General features: G+C 47.7%; 1 protein-coding gene across 2 annotated transcripts in view; it reads left to right on the top strand.

Annotated features, from left to right (window-relative positions):
- Positions 1–188: 188 nt before the first annotated feature.
- The window catches only part of CDC45 (cell division cycle 45), a 40,693-nt gene continuing 26,051 nt past the window's right edge, over positions 189–14,830 (top strand). For both annotated transcript variants that reach the window (XM_043967339.1, XM_043967350.1), the window contains exons 1-4: positions 189–875; positions 7,210–7,269; positions 8,370–8,462; positions 9,795–9,932. In XM_043967339.1, the coding sequence (XP_043823274.1) occupies positions 825–875; positions 7,210–7,269; positions 8,370–8,462; positions 9,795–9,932 (342 nt within the window). In that variant the 5' untranslated portion in view covers positions 189–824. The remainder of the gene's footprint in view (positions 876–7,209; positions 7,270–8,369; positions 8,463–9,794; positions 9,933–14,830) is intronic.

The raw sequence follows: 14,830 nt of genomic DNA, 5'->3' as shown, positions 1-14,830 counted from the left end.
ACCAGATCCAGCTCATCGCACCCCCAGCCCTTTTGACCAATTAATAAATAATGTGTCCTTCAGTTGACATCCGATAAAAATGGCGTTTTTGTTTATATCGAAGATTTGAATTCCCATTCAACAACATTTGCCCCTACGAAGTATGCTATGGTAGTTCCCATTCTCCTGCTGAAGACTACACTACCCAGAAGGCTAAGCGAGCAGAGTCTCTCTCTACTTCGTCTTCCCTACGAACTTGGGCGGAATTGAAGGGTGACTGTACTTTAAAAAACAGCACACAGGTGACAGAAGAGGTGAAGTCGGAGAAAGTCTTGACTGGACAGGACTGCAGTGGCTTATATGATTTTCACTGAATGGGGCGTTGTTCCAAGGACGGTTTCTTCTGCGGCAGAGGGCTGGGGAAGAGAAGTCAGATTTGTTTGCCCAGAACAAAGATGGCGTCCAAACTTCCGGGATGACAATGAACTTCCGGCATGAGAGCCCACACACCAAAACAAGGACATGGAGGAAGAATGGTCTCCGGGAGGGGCGTGGTCTCCGAGACCCAGAGAGAGGAGATTCTAAACGGCTATTGGATGCACTCGAAGGCCCGCCCCATTACGGTTTTCCAATCACAATTAAGGAAACTCTGCGGTTGCAGCAGCGATTGGTGAGCGGTCTGCAGCCAATAGGAGGGGGCCAATTTTGGCGCGAGTGTTGAGTAGGTTCCAGGTTCCGGGCTCCGCGCTGCTGCCCTTGCCCCTGGCCTGGGTCCGGACCCTGTCGGAGTCCAGTCCGAGTCTGCCCCTGGGCTGGACTGGAGCCCGTAGCCCCGCGCCCGCGCCATGTTCGTGACCGACTTTCGTCGAGATTTCTACGACGTGATTCAGACGGAGGTGAGTGGGGGGAGGGGTGGGGAGAAAAGAAGGCACCTAGAACATGGAATGTGTGGTTGAGGATTAGAACCTGCAACAGGGAATGTCAGAGCAGGGAGGCGCCCTAGAACAGGGGATGTCAGAGCTGGGAGAGAGCTTAGAACATGGAATGTCAGGCCTGGGAAGAGCCTTAGAACATGGAATGTCAGGGCTGGGGGGGCCTTAGAACAGGGGATATCAGAGCTGGGAGGGGTCTTAGAGCAGGGGATGTTACAGCTTGGGGGGAGGGGCCCTTGGGCAGGGAATGTCTAGGCAGGAGCTCAGTGGTCATCCCAGCTGTAGTGAGTGTCTGAGCTCTCCTTCAGTGGAAGTTTGAGGCCCAGGGCAGAGAGTCTGGAGCTGAGGGGTGGGTTGTGGTCTCAAGCAGCACCTTGAGGGAAGCTAAGGGTTCTAGAATCGGGGAGAAGTTGTTGTTTGAAGAACACTTGAGGGTCAGTTGGGCCAGAACATTAAGGAGAGTCGTACAGTGAGTCTTAGAAGAGAGAGGTTGTGTGGGACTCCCAGTGTGGAGCCTTCCTCCCTGGAATAACAACCACCATAGCATTTCTGTTGTGCTTTCAGGTTCACAAAACGCTTTACAAAGATCCCATTTTCTCCTCCAAACAGCCTTAGGGAGGGAGGTCCTATTATCACCCCCATTTTACCATTGAGGAAACTGAGGCAGACAGAGAGGTTCAATGACTTGCCCAGGGTCCCACAGCGAGGAAGTATCTGAGGCTGGATTTGAACTCAGATCTTTTTGAACCCATTGCTCCCCCTAGCTGCCTCATAATTTCTTTGGGCCTATCCCTCCCGGGGCATGCATGCATGCATTTGCCATCATGGCTTGTGTGTGTGTCACACTCTCCACACCCCTGCAGTCAGTAGTGAACTTATTGAGGGCAGGCTGGGTCTGTCCTTGGTGCTGAACGGTCTCTACTCGCCTTTGTACTGGGAGAGGTTTCTCTGGGTGGGAGAGGAGGGATTTTTCTTTCACAAGTTCAGTGCAATTAAGGAACCCTTTATTATCATCTGCTCTGTTGGACCTTTGCTTCCCATTGGGGATACAGAGCCAGACATGACATAGCCCCTGCCCTCGAGGGGATTACATTCTATTTAGCAAGAAACAGCATGTGCACACAGAAGCCTAAGAGCTAGACCCTTGATCTTACTGATACAGGGAAGTTCTGGGTGAGGAAACTCCCTCTCCCTATTAGAGGCTGCTAAGTGTTTTGGTGAATAGAGCCCTGGGCCTGGACTGAGGAAGTCCCAAGTTCAAATGTAGCATAATTGTGTGACCGCGGGTGGGTCACTTAACCTCTCTGCCTCAGTTTCCTCATCCGTAAAAATGGGGATAATAATAGCATAGAGTTGTTGTGAGGATAAAATACTATTTGTAAGGATAGGAATGAATGGACAAAGCATTCATAAAGCCTGCTCATTACGCCTTGAGCTCTGGGGTGTCTTTACTACTCTTGGGCACGGATAAGTAAATAAAAAGCAGACACAAAGTCCTATTAGCATGGGCGTCAGCTCTTGTCAGAGATATTTCCTGAATGTCCCGCACTTTGAGGGGATAGGATGTGCTCTCGCCATGCCTCAGGGGAGATGAGACCTTGAGGTACCCGGGGAATGGGATGAGACTTTAAGAGAAGTGCGGATCTTTGGAAGTTCTGAGGAGGGGAGAAGGATGACCCACCCTCCAGACTGGGAGAACCAAGGAGGTCTTCCTGGAGAGACAGCCTGTCCAGGTACATCCAGAGCCGGATTTGGGAGTCAGTGAGGACCTGGGATCAAATTCTGACTTGGATTCCAGCCTTGCTGTTCATTGCCTTTGCCCCTACACGTGTGCCCCCGAGTGAAGGTGGAGAATCTCACACAACCTCAGCTGGGCCCTCGCTACTGCTGCGCAAGCCTGGTCTAGCTCCCATATCAACTCACTCTCTCACCCATCAAACCTTCTCATCCTTCCCCAAACCTCCCATGGCTCCCCCTCCTCCCACTCTCTCAGCCAAGAACCGGGCCTCATTTACAGAAAACTGTTGAGGCCGTTCAGTGTTTGCTCCCCCTTCTCCCATTGCAGCCTTCTGTCTGTCTCTCCTCCAGCCCTGTCTATGAAGAGGGGGCCTTACTCCCAGCCAAAGCCAACCCCTACCTCATCATCCGATGGCTATTTCTCTCTTCCAAGTTACATTTAATCTCTCAGGTGCTAAGTGGCCTCTTCTCCATCCTCATCCTCCTTCAGTTCTCTGCAGCCTTGGACGCTCTCCGTCTCCCTCTTCTCCTTGCTTCTCTCTATTCTCCTGGGTCTCCTGTCTCAACTTCCTTTGGTGGCTCCCCATGCAGGTCCTGCCTGCCCACCATGGATCTCCCACAAGACCGTCCAGGTCCTCTTCTCTTTTCCCTCTCTTGTTCTTGACGATTCTCTGTACAGATGATTCTCAGATCTTCCTGCTCAGCCCTAAGTTTCCTCCCAAGCTCCAGTCTCATATCTCCAGCTGTCCTTTAGTTCCCTCAGCCTGGATACTCCTTAGACATCTTTGGGGGGGGGTGTTTGGTGAGGCAATTGGGGTTAAGTGACTTGCCCAGGGTCACACGGCTAGTAATTAAGTGTCTGAGGTCAGATTTGAACTCGGGTCCTCCTGAATCCAGGGCCCGTGCTCTATCCACTGCGCCACCTAGCTGCCCCCTCCTTAGACATCTTAAACTGCACGTATCTAAAATGGAACTCATTCTCTTTCCCCGCCCCCAAGCCCTCCCCCTTCCCAACTTCCGTATTCTTTTACTGCACCACCTTCCTTTCAGTCACTCAGGCTTGTGACCAGAGTGTCCTCAGTGCCTCATTTTCTCTCGTTCCCTCTATCCAGTCCTTTTTTTTTTCTTCGGCCAGGTCCTATTGATTCTACCTTTATTACATTGCTATGTACACGCCCTTCCGTTTTCTCTGACACCCCCACACCTTGGTGCGGACCCCCCCTCGCACTCCCAGTCTTTCTAACCTCCCCACTCCTGTGCCCGCCCTTGGGAACTTCAATAATAATGTCAGGCTGCTTTATATTGATAGACTTTCCGTGCTGTCACAGCTTAAACAAGATGAGAGTCTCCATTCCCACGCAAAGTCACCGCTGGTATATTGTCTCAGCTCAAACTACGGTTCAAGCAGCAGCTTTTGGCCTTTGATGAACATGCAAAAGAAATGTCTCTATTTAACCGTGTGATTGAGGAGCTTCCATGTAACCTTCCATTGGAAGCAATTAATCAAGAGAAGAATCTAGTAGAATTCTATGAATGCCTTCCAAGCAATAAATATGCTCAGTTACGATCCTGTGCAGCCCAAGACCAGGACAGACCATTTTTCCAGAAGTGCTATATCAAGTTTGAAGTCAGTAAGAAGGCTGGAAAAGTGGAATAAAAAAAAAAGAAAAAAAGAATTGTATCAAAATGATCTATTATGGGGGCAGCTAGGTGGTGCAGTGGATAAAGCACCGGCCCTGGATTCAGGAGGATCTGAGTTCAAATTCAGCCTCAGTCACTTAACACTTACTAGCTGTGTGACCCTGGGCAAGTCACTTAACCCCCATTGCCCCACAAAAAACAAAAACAAACAAAAAAAATGAGCTTTTGTGATGTCAGGGATCCTCAAGATACAAACACAGAAGAGAATGACTTCAGACTTTCTACAAGCAAAGCCTCAGAGAAAAACACAGCTTGGGCACAATCTCAACTCCTTTGGAAGTGATGAAGCAAGGGTTTAGAAAAAAAAGTTTTAAAATGTTTTCATAAGTGGGATGAGAGTGCTTGAGGGAAAGAATGGAAAAGAAATGAAAGCTACAGAAGAAAGAACTGGAGACAGCTAGGTGGCGCAGTGGATAAAGCACCAGCCCTGAATTCAGGAGAACCTGAGTTCAAATCCGACCTCAGACACTTGACACTTACTAGCTGTGTGACCCTGGGCAAGTCACTTAACCCTCATTGCCCTGCAAAAAAAAAAGAAAAGAAAAGAAAAAAGAAAGAAAGAACTGGGAAGGGAATTAACTGCCCAGTGCAAGGCCTGAACATTTGAATGGATCAACTAGAAGCCAATGACTCCACAAGACAAGAAGAAATAGAAATATGAAGCATAAGGACTGAAAATATAGAAGCAAATATAAGAATTGTCATAACATAAACAACTGACCTGGAAAACAGATCAAAGGAGAAAAAAACTTTTTTGTGTGTGTGTGTGTGGTGGGGGGTGAGGCAATTGGGGTTACAGCTAGTAAGTGTCAAGTGTCTGAGGCCAGATTTAAACTCAGGTACTCCTGAATCTAGGGCCGGTGCTCTATCCACTGCGCCACCTAGCTGCCCCCGAAAAACTTTTAAACCATTGCTCTGAACTCCATACCTCCCAAAGAACCCAGACGTATTTCAAGAACTCTTAAAAGCAAACTGCCCGCATGTCTTAGAACCAGAAGGCAAAGGGGAAAGAGAATTCACTACTCACCTCCTGAAAGAAACCCCAAAGTGAAAACTTATAGGAATATTAGACCAAAATCCAGAGTTTCCAGGTTCCAACCCCCCCAAACAACAACAACAACAAACAAGCAAACTTAAAACAGCCATAAAGAAAGAATTTATGTACTAAGGAGCCCCAGTTAGGATCACAACTGACTGAGCAGCCACCAGTATAAAGGAGAGGCAAGCTTGGAATATGCTATTCTAGAAGGTAGAGGGTATGGCTTACAGCTCAAAATAACTTAAGCAGCCAAACCAAGTCTAATGCTACGGAGGGAAATGGATTGTTAATGAAATAGATTTCCAAGCATTCCTAATGAAAAGACCAGAGCAGTGGAGAAACTTTGAAGTACAAACACTGTGGCCATTATCTAATGCTCTTAGACATCTGGATAAACAAGGAGGGGGCAGCTAGGTGGCGCAGTGGATAGAGCACCGGCCCTGGAGTCAGGAGGACCTGAGTTCAAATCCGGCCTCAGACACTTAACACTTACTAGCTGTGTGACCCTGGGCAAGTCACTTAACCCCAATTGCCTCACTAAAAAAAAAAGGAGGGGGTTGGAGGAACTACTTGCACTTTAGCTTCACCATCCTCTGAACCGGTCAAAAGAAAGAACACACACAGATGGGTGGGCACAGAAATACATCTCATTTAACAGTGAAGTAGGAGGAAAAGGAGAGAAAAGGAGGAATCAGAGAGAGGATAGATTAAGGGAGGGATCAGTCCTAAGCAAAACAAATTCTATGGATGCGCCACAGTATTTAGAGTTCTTTTTGAGATGGCAAAGATGGCAATCTGAGGGAGCACTCATAAACTATGGAATGGTTGAACACGTTATGGTATGTGAATGTGATGGAATACTACTGTGCTAGCACAGTGATCAACCAGGATTCCAGGAGGAAATAGGAGACAGAGAAGTGAAGGATTCAAAATGCAGGATGAGACATAGGATGTGGCCAATGTGGAAATTTGTTTTGATTGACTCTAGGTGGTAGGTGTAATGGGTTTTGTTTTTCTTGTGTTCTCAAAGTGGGGGGCAGTTGTTAGGGTGGGAGAGTGAGAAGGCAGATCTTGGCTGATTAAAACAAATTTTGTGTATTTATGTGAATGGATATATACACATATAAAATAGAATATTAAAACTAATTATAGACGTGCACATTCATATATGTGTGTATATGTTTGTATATACAAATATAAATATGTATGTGTACACATAGACACACACAGAGAACTTGGGAACTCATCAACACAATGACCGGCCACATGAGAACTCATGCCAACACATACAGTCCACCTCCTAACAGAGGGGTGCAGGACTCAGAGGGCAGATGGATATGTATATATATATTTTTTTAACATTTTTTTTTTCTTTTTAGGGCAATGAGGGTTAAGTGACTTGCCCAGGGTCACACAGCTAGTAAGTGTTAAGTGTCTGAGGCCGGATTTGAACTCAGGTACTCCTGACTCCAGGGCCGGTGCTTTATCCACTGCGCCACCTAGCTGCCCCCGATATGTATATTTTTTTATATATAGCCAATAAGAAATTTGGTTTTGTTTGTACATACTTGTAACTGGAGTTTTATTTCTCTTGCTTCCTCAATGGAATGAGGGGAGAAGTGGGAGAAAGAAGGCTGAGTTTTGAAAATGAGATTTAATTAAAAAACGACAACTCTGTGAAGGCAGTGACTTTCTTTGCTTTTGTATTTGGAAGCTCAAAGCTTAACAGATAATAAGCACTTAGTAACTGTGTTTTCCTTCACTCTCCTCCAATACCAGGCATTACTGTCATCCATTTTTCTTTCATTCTTCCCGTTACAGCGAGTTCTTCTCTTTGTTGCTTCTGACGTTGATGCATTATGTGCCTGCAAAATTCTTCAGGTAAGCTGATCCAGTTTTCCTTTTTGTGATGGGAATATGAAGAAAGAGAAAGAATAGATGAGGGGGGAGAAATTTGCTTGGGAACAATCAAAAAAGGAAAATGTGTAGGTCATCCTAAGCGTTTCCGCATTTGGAATCTAATGCTTTTCATTGTTGTCTTTGGTAACAAGACTCGCTGACTTTGTGGTAATCTGCTTTGTAGATGGAAATATTTGGGGTTTAGTTTTGGAGCACAGACTCTGGCCTGCCCTCCCAAGCTGCAAAGACTCCCAGCCCAGGCCTGGCCAGAGTCTGCTTGCCAGGCCAGTGAAGCCTGGAAAAGCTCCTTCCCAGGTCAGTCGCTGATGGGTTTGGGGACCACCTTAACTCGGGGGAGGGGCCCCTGAGGCAAGGAAGTGCTCTGCTTGCTCTCGGCAAGGGTTCGGATATAGGAGGAGGCTAAAACCGACTTTGTTCAGCTCCAGAGGATAGAACCAGAGTCAGCGGCAAAGCTACCAAGAGCACGCTTCGGCTTGTTGGCCCTCCTAATAATTAGAGTTGCCCCAGAGTGGGATGGGCTGGCTTAGGAGGTGGCGGCCCGATTCCCCTCCGCTGTGCCCCATCCGCAGGTCTTCGGGCACAGGCTGCAGGCCTGCTTGGTGGGGGATTGCAGAAGGGCTTTCTTCCATTCACATCCATTGGACTAATTGGCTGCTGAGGCCCTTTCTAGCCCCACCCTTCACACATGCAGAGCTCTGGTCATGGGAGGATAGGCCAAATAAATGATCTTTCTTTTTCCTTCTTTCTTTTTTTTGGCGGGGGGGCAATGGGGGTTAAGTGACTTGCCCAGGGTCACACAGCTACTAAGTGTCAAGTATCTGAGACCAGATTTGGACTCAGGTCCTCCTGAATCCAGGGCCGGTGCTCTATCCACTGAGCCACCTAGCTGCCCCCTCACTGATCTAAGCAAGGACGAGGGGGAGATGAGGACACTGTGTCCCCACTCTTGACGCTGCTTGGGCCTTACGCCCCTCCTGTGGGCAGTGTCCACTTTCTGGGGCAGGTGACTTGGTGGGAATAATTGTAGCTGGCTGCTGACCATATTCACCCTCTTCTCCCAGGCCTTGTTCCAGTGTGACCACGTCCAGTACACTTTGGTTCCCGTTTCTGGGTGGCAGGAACTTGAAACCTCATTTCTGGAGCACAAAGACCAGGTACGGTTGCTTTATATGGATGGCATTTACCAAAACCCATCAGCTGTAATTGCCAAGGGCTAGGGCTCCTGCTATAGTGTATGTCAGGCTGCTCCCATCGTCACTGGGGTCCCCAGCATGGCCATGACCCCTTGGAGTTCATGGATGTAGCGCCCATAGTGCCCATCTTTTAGCAGCATTTATCTGGCCTGGGTCCTCGAACTCTTGGAACAGAGAGGTCATGGTACTGGACCTGGAGAGGCCCTGCTTCAAATCCCTGGGACTCTGGGCCAGTTGTTTCTTCCCTTCGGTCTCCTCGTGTGCCCAATGGAGACACCCCAGGCACCTGCTGCCCAGGTGGTCATGAGGCTCAGATGAGATCAAGTCGCTAAAGCCACATAGAAATGCTAGTTATTCTGACGATATAAATGGCAGCCACTGAGATACAGGGGACATTCACAGGCGTCAGAGTGAAACTGAAGGGTTGAGTAATATAGTTCGAGCCAGGCAAGATTTGGTTTAAATCCTCAAATGTCTACATATAGTGCCCACCTATTCAAAAAGCAGGCTCCCTTCTCCTTGGTAGCTTAATTCTCCTGAAACTTGATGTGTAGACAACACACTTTTTCCTCAGCGATTTTGACTTTCAGGCCTTGAGCTTGAAGGGCCAGGGGGCAGGGAAGAATCTTGTACCACATTGGGAAACTGTAAAAAGGTGATTTTTTTTTTTTTTTTTGCTTAAAAAAATCACAATCCCAGGACAACGTTTTGTAAGTCGGTCCACATTTTCAAGGAATGCATGACATTCTGAATGAAATCACTCAGGCCTCTGGACAAAGTTGAGGGTGGCTTCCTGGTCAGCTCCCACCTGGAGGCCCATGTGCAGTTCTAGGGCGCATCATAAGAGAGGAGCAGCTGGAGGATACCCCAAGGGGGCAGCCAGGATGGGCATGAGTCTTGAGACCAAGCCCTGTGAGGACTGGTGGGAAGACCTGGGAAGAGTGAACCCAAAGAAGAGACATGTGGCCCATCTTTCAGACTGAAGGGCTGGCCTGTGGACGAGGGGCAGAAGCCATCGGGGTTGGGGGAGTGGTAGAAGGGCAAATGTGGGGAGGGTAGACATCAGGAAGCACTTCCTAATTAATAAGTGGACTTGGTCCCAGGAGGAGGGGGCTGCCTCGGGGAGGAGTGCTCTCCCCACCAGCTGAGCCAGCACGACTCCCTGTCGGGGTGGTGTGAAGGTTGCTTTGGTTAAGTCAGCGGTTGGACCAGATGCCCCCAAGGTTCTCGCTTGCTCTGAAGCAGGACTAGTCCTGAGGCTTCCCTCCTGACAGCCTCTTCTTCCTCTTCCAGTTCCGCTACTTTATTCTCATAAATTGCGGGGCCAATGTCGACCTCTTAGACACCCTCCAGCCCGAAGAGGATCAGATTTTCTTCATCTGTGACACCCACCGACCTGTCAATGTTGTGAATGTGTACAACGACACACAGGTAAGTGAATCAGCAGGCCTGTGGGTTCAAGCTTGGGAGGGGCTTCAGAGACCCCCCCAGGCCAACTGGCCTGAAGAGATGAAATGACTTCTTGAAACCCAGCCCAGGAGGGCTTTGGTCTGACTGTGCAAGATGCCCGTTTTGGTGGCTTGCTGACCACTGGCCTGCTGGCAGGGGAGACCTTTTTAGATTCAGTTTCTCCCCAACCATCTTCCTCGTAGCCCGGATGTGAGCCTGGGCTCCTGGGGGTGGAGAAGCGCTGGGTCTGGTAGGTTCTTGAACTGGGAAGGTTCTGGTGCCGGTCTCTGGCTGAGGAGGCTCATCCCCAGGGGCCTGGACATCCTCCTGGAGATGATGCAGGTGACCCTGGGGGCGGAGGAATGGATCAATCACAATGTGGGAATGGACAAAGTCCTTGCCATGTCCCGAGCTCCCCAGGCACCGACAGCTTCTTTTGTAACTCGACTCTGTTCTTGCTTGTTGTCAATAATAAATGATGTCCTGTAATTTAGGGTTCCCTGACACCACGATTTCCTCACTGTCGATGTGCGACACATTTTCTTGGCCTCAGACAGATCTGTGTTGGCATTTCCCCCACTCTGTATATGGTTCCAATAGGCAAAAGCACAATGATCTTTTCACTAAGAAGAATGTGAAGTTGGGAGCTAATTTTTAAAAACTGTTCTTTAAGAAATGTCTTACTGAGGTTCTTTTAGATATAATTGCTGTTTTGCAATGACACCTTCCTGCCCCAACAGAGCCCTCCCTTGTTATAGAGGACAGTCCAGCAAGACAATTAATGTGAACCGATAGACACTCTGGCCATGTCTGAAGAGACGTGGGTCAGTCGGCATCTGATGAGGGGCCAAGGCGACCCCAAGGTGACAAATGACTTGAGCGGAGTTCGCAGGCTTGTCAGTGTTGTACTGTAGCCACCGTATCATTATTCTCCCTGATCTCCTTCTTTTGACCTACATCCACTCTCAGAAATCTTCCTGAATTTTTGTGAATTCTTCTTTTTCAATGCTTATGACACAATTGTGTCCCACTTCTTGTCCTACCAGCTTGTTCATCTACTCCTTAGTCAATAAACACCCACTTTCTTTGCGACTCCCCAGAAGAATGTTGGCATAAATATTACTGTTACTCATTTTCTTCCCAATTAGCAAGCCTTTGTTTTCTCTCTCCCCCACCTCCTCCACCCACCGGGAGGAAAATACCATCCCTTGTAACAGACAGTCATAGTCAAGCCGAACAAATATTGGCCACATTCAAAAACGTGTGTCGCATTCTGCACACTTAGTCCACCACCTCTCTTTCAAGGTGTGGATGGTGTGCGTCCTCAAACGCCCTCTGCTTCCTGATGATGTTGTCACTGTTTTAGTGGTTGGCCTGGTTGTGCTTTACTTGGCATCAGATGATCCTGGTATCCTGGGCTTCTCTGAAGTGACCCATTCACCATTCTTTTTTTTTTTTTTAAGTGAGGCAATTGGAGTTAAGTGACTTGCCCAGGGTCACACAGCTAGTAAGTGTTAAGTGTCTGAGGCCGGATTTGAACTCAGTTCCTCCTGACTACAGGGCCAGTGCTCTATCCACTGCTCCACCTAGCCACCCCCCCCCCTCCATTCACCATTCTTTTTTGTTTTTTTGTTTTTTTGCGGGGCAATGGGGGTTAAGTGACTTGCCCAGGGTCACACAGCTAGTAAGTGTCAAGTGTCTGAGGCCGGATTTGAACTCAGGTACTCCTGAATCCAGGGCTGGTGCTTTATCCACTGTGCCACCTAGCTGCCCCCCCATTCACCATTCTTAAGGCTCAGTAAGATTTCATTATATCTATAGGCCATAGTTTCTTTGGCCATTCTCCACTAGATGGACACCCCCCCTAGCTCCTGGTTCTTTTCTGTTACAGAAAGAGCTCCTCTATTTTTGTCCATATGTGTTCTCTTTTCTCTCAGATCTCTTTGGAGCTTAAGATTGCTGGGTCAAAGGGAATGAACAGCTTAGTGACTTTGGGGGCAGAGACCCAACTCCTTTTCCAGAATGGCTGGACCAAACCACAGCTCCACTCCCATGCATTAGCGTGCCTCTTCTATCATCGACATTTTCATTTTTAAACATTAATTTTGTTGGCCTCATTTGTCAAATATAAAGAGAACTGCGTCAAATTTATAAGAATACAAGTCATGGGGCAGCTAGGTGTCACAGTGGATGAAGCACTGGCCCTGGATTCAGGAGGACCTGAGTTCAAATCCAGCCTCAGACACTTAACACTTACTAGCTGTGTGACCCTGGGCAAGTCACTTAACCCTCATTGCCCTTAAAAAAAAAAAAAGAATACAAGTCATTCTCCAGTTGATAAATGGTCAAAGGTTATGGACAGGCAGTTTTCATACAAAGAAATCAAAGCTATCTATAATCATATGAAATATGCTCTAAATCACTATTGATCAGAGAAATGCACATTAAAACAACTCTGAGGTACTACCTCACACTCATCAGATTGGCTAATATGACAGAAAAGGAAAATGATAAATGTCGGGGAAGATGTGGAAAAATTGGGACACTAATGCATTGTTGATGCAGTTGCAAACTGATGTAGCAATTCTAGAGAGCAATTCAGAATTATGTCCAAAGGGCTATGGGGCTGTGCATACCCTTTGACCCAGTAATACCACTACTGGGTATGTATCCCAAAGAGATCATAAGCAAGGGAAAAGGACCCACATGTACAAAAATATTTATGGCTGCTCTTTTTGTGGTGGCAAAGAATTGGAAATCGAGGGGATGCCCATCAATTGGGGAATGGCTGAACAAGTTGTGGTATATGAATATAATGGAATACTATTCTCCTGTAAGAAATGATGAGCAGGTGGATTTCATAAAAACCTGGAAAGACTTAAGGGGTCTGATGCTGAATGCAGTGAGCAGAGCCAGGGGAACATTGTACACAGTTGTCAACAACATTGTGTGATGATTAGCTGTGACAGAGTTGGCTCTTCTCAGCAGTGCAATGATCCAGGCAGTTCTGAAGGGCTCACGATGGAAAATTCTCTCCATGTGTAGAGAAGGAACTGAGGGCTTCTGTTGGGAGGATTTCCTGCCAACCACGCTGATTGTTGGGCCAGGCAGGGGCTCAGGCATGTACTTGCCCCGTACCCCATAGATAACAACTCAGTACTGAAGAAAGCCCTTGGCAGCTCCAGGGTGAAAGCGATAGCATTTATTTAAAGGGGGTCAGTGTCTGGGATGCCTGGCAGACCTTATGTAAGATTCCCATCTAGCTTCCCTCCCAACGGGCCCTGATATTTATGCGTGTAGGCATACTTGGCAGAAAGCCTTCTTGGTCCGTGCAAGCAGGAATCAGAGGTATAGAGACCTGCACGGAAGGTTCGTTGGTCAAAAGGTTGCATGACTTTCCTGTGCTTGGTTTGGATATGCTGAATGTTTTTTTTTCGGCAGGCAATGGGGGTTAAGTGACTTGCCCAGGGTCACACAGCTAGTAAGTATCAAGTGTCTGAGGCCAGATTTGAACTCAGGTACTCCTGAATCCAGGGCTGTTGCTTTAACCACTGCACCATCTAGCTGCCCCTGCTGAATGTTTTTGCATGGGAAAAGAAGCAAACAAGCTTGTGTTGTGCTCACAGAGTCAGGGTTAAATAATGGTCAGCAATCCAGGTATTCTGGGCTTGGGATTCCATGCTCCTCCTATACTTCCCTGGGAAAGTATTGATAAGAAAGTCTCCCAGACACTGGCAAGGGTGGGCTAATGATATGACAGCGTGCCTGAAAGATGCACGTGCGCACATACCTCCCCTTAGGTAACGGGGTGAACGGGAGACCCAGCCATAACCGCTAGAGCCATGGGACCCTACAGTGTCTGAATGCAGATTGGAGCTGACATTTGCACTTCTTTTTTCATGTTTTTTCCTTTTGTTCTGTGTCTTCTTTCACAATGTGACTAATAGGGAAATATGTTTGACATGATGGCATATGTATAACCTATATCAGATTGCTTATTGACTTAGAGAGGAGGGAAGGAGAGGGAAAATTTAGAATTCAAAATTTTATAAAAATGAATGTTAAAAATTGTCTTTGGGGCAGCCAGGTGGTGCAGTGGATAATGTACTGGCCCTGGATTCAGGACACTTGATACTTACTGGCTGTGTGACTCTGGGCAAGTCACTTAACCCCCATTGCCCCGCCCCCCCCAATTGTCTTTACATGTAATGGGGAGGGGGGCAGCTAGGTGGCATAGTGGATAAAGCACCGGCCCTGGATTAAGGAGGACCTGAGTTCAAATCTAGCCTCAGACACGACGCTTACTAGCTGTGTGACCCTGGGCAAGTCACTTAACCCTCATTGCCCCTTCAAAAAAACCAGAAAAAAACCCCCAAAACAAAAACATGTAATTGGAAAAAACAAAATAATGCTATTTAAAAAGTTAACTATTAATTTGACACAGTGCCTAGCACCTAGTAGGTGCTTAGTGAATGCTCTTAGAAGACAGCGTGGCTGAGGTGAAATGTGGACCTACTTGGTCAGCAAAAAGAGCCCTGGATTCAGCCAGAGAACTGGGGCTCAAATCTCAGCTCTGCTCCTGAAAAATAAGAAGAATTGCTAACATTTTCAGAGCACCTACTATGTGCCAGGCACTGTAGTAAACGCTTTACAATGATCTCATTGGATCCTCACAACCACCCTGGGGCACAGGTACCATTATTGTCCCCATTTTATAGATATGGAAACTGAGGCGGACGGGGTGAAGTGACTTGCCCAGGGTCACCCAGCTAGGAAGTGACTGAGGCTGGATTTGACCTGAGGTCTTCCTGACTCCAGGCGTGGCGCTCTATGTATGACACAGCCCTCTCTGCCCCTCTGCTTCCTCCTCCGTCACGTGA

Source organism: Dromiciops gliroides, chromosome 1 (assembly GCF_019393635.1).
Source record: "Dromiciops gliroides isolate mDroGli1 chromosome 1, mDroGli1.pri, whole genome shotgun sequence".
NCBI classification, from domain to species: domain Eukaryota; kingdom Metazoa; phylum Chordata; class Mammalia; order Microbiotheria; family Microbiotheriidae; genus Dromiciops; species Dromiciops gliroides.
This window is presented reverse-complemented; position numbering and strand designations above follow the sequence as displayed.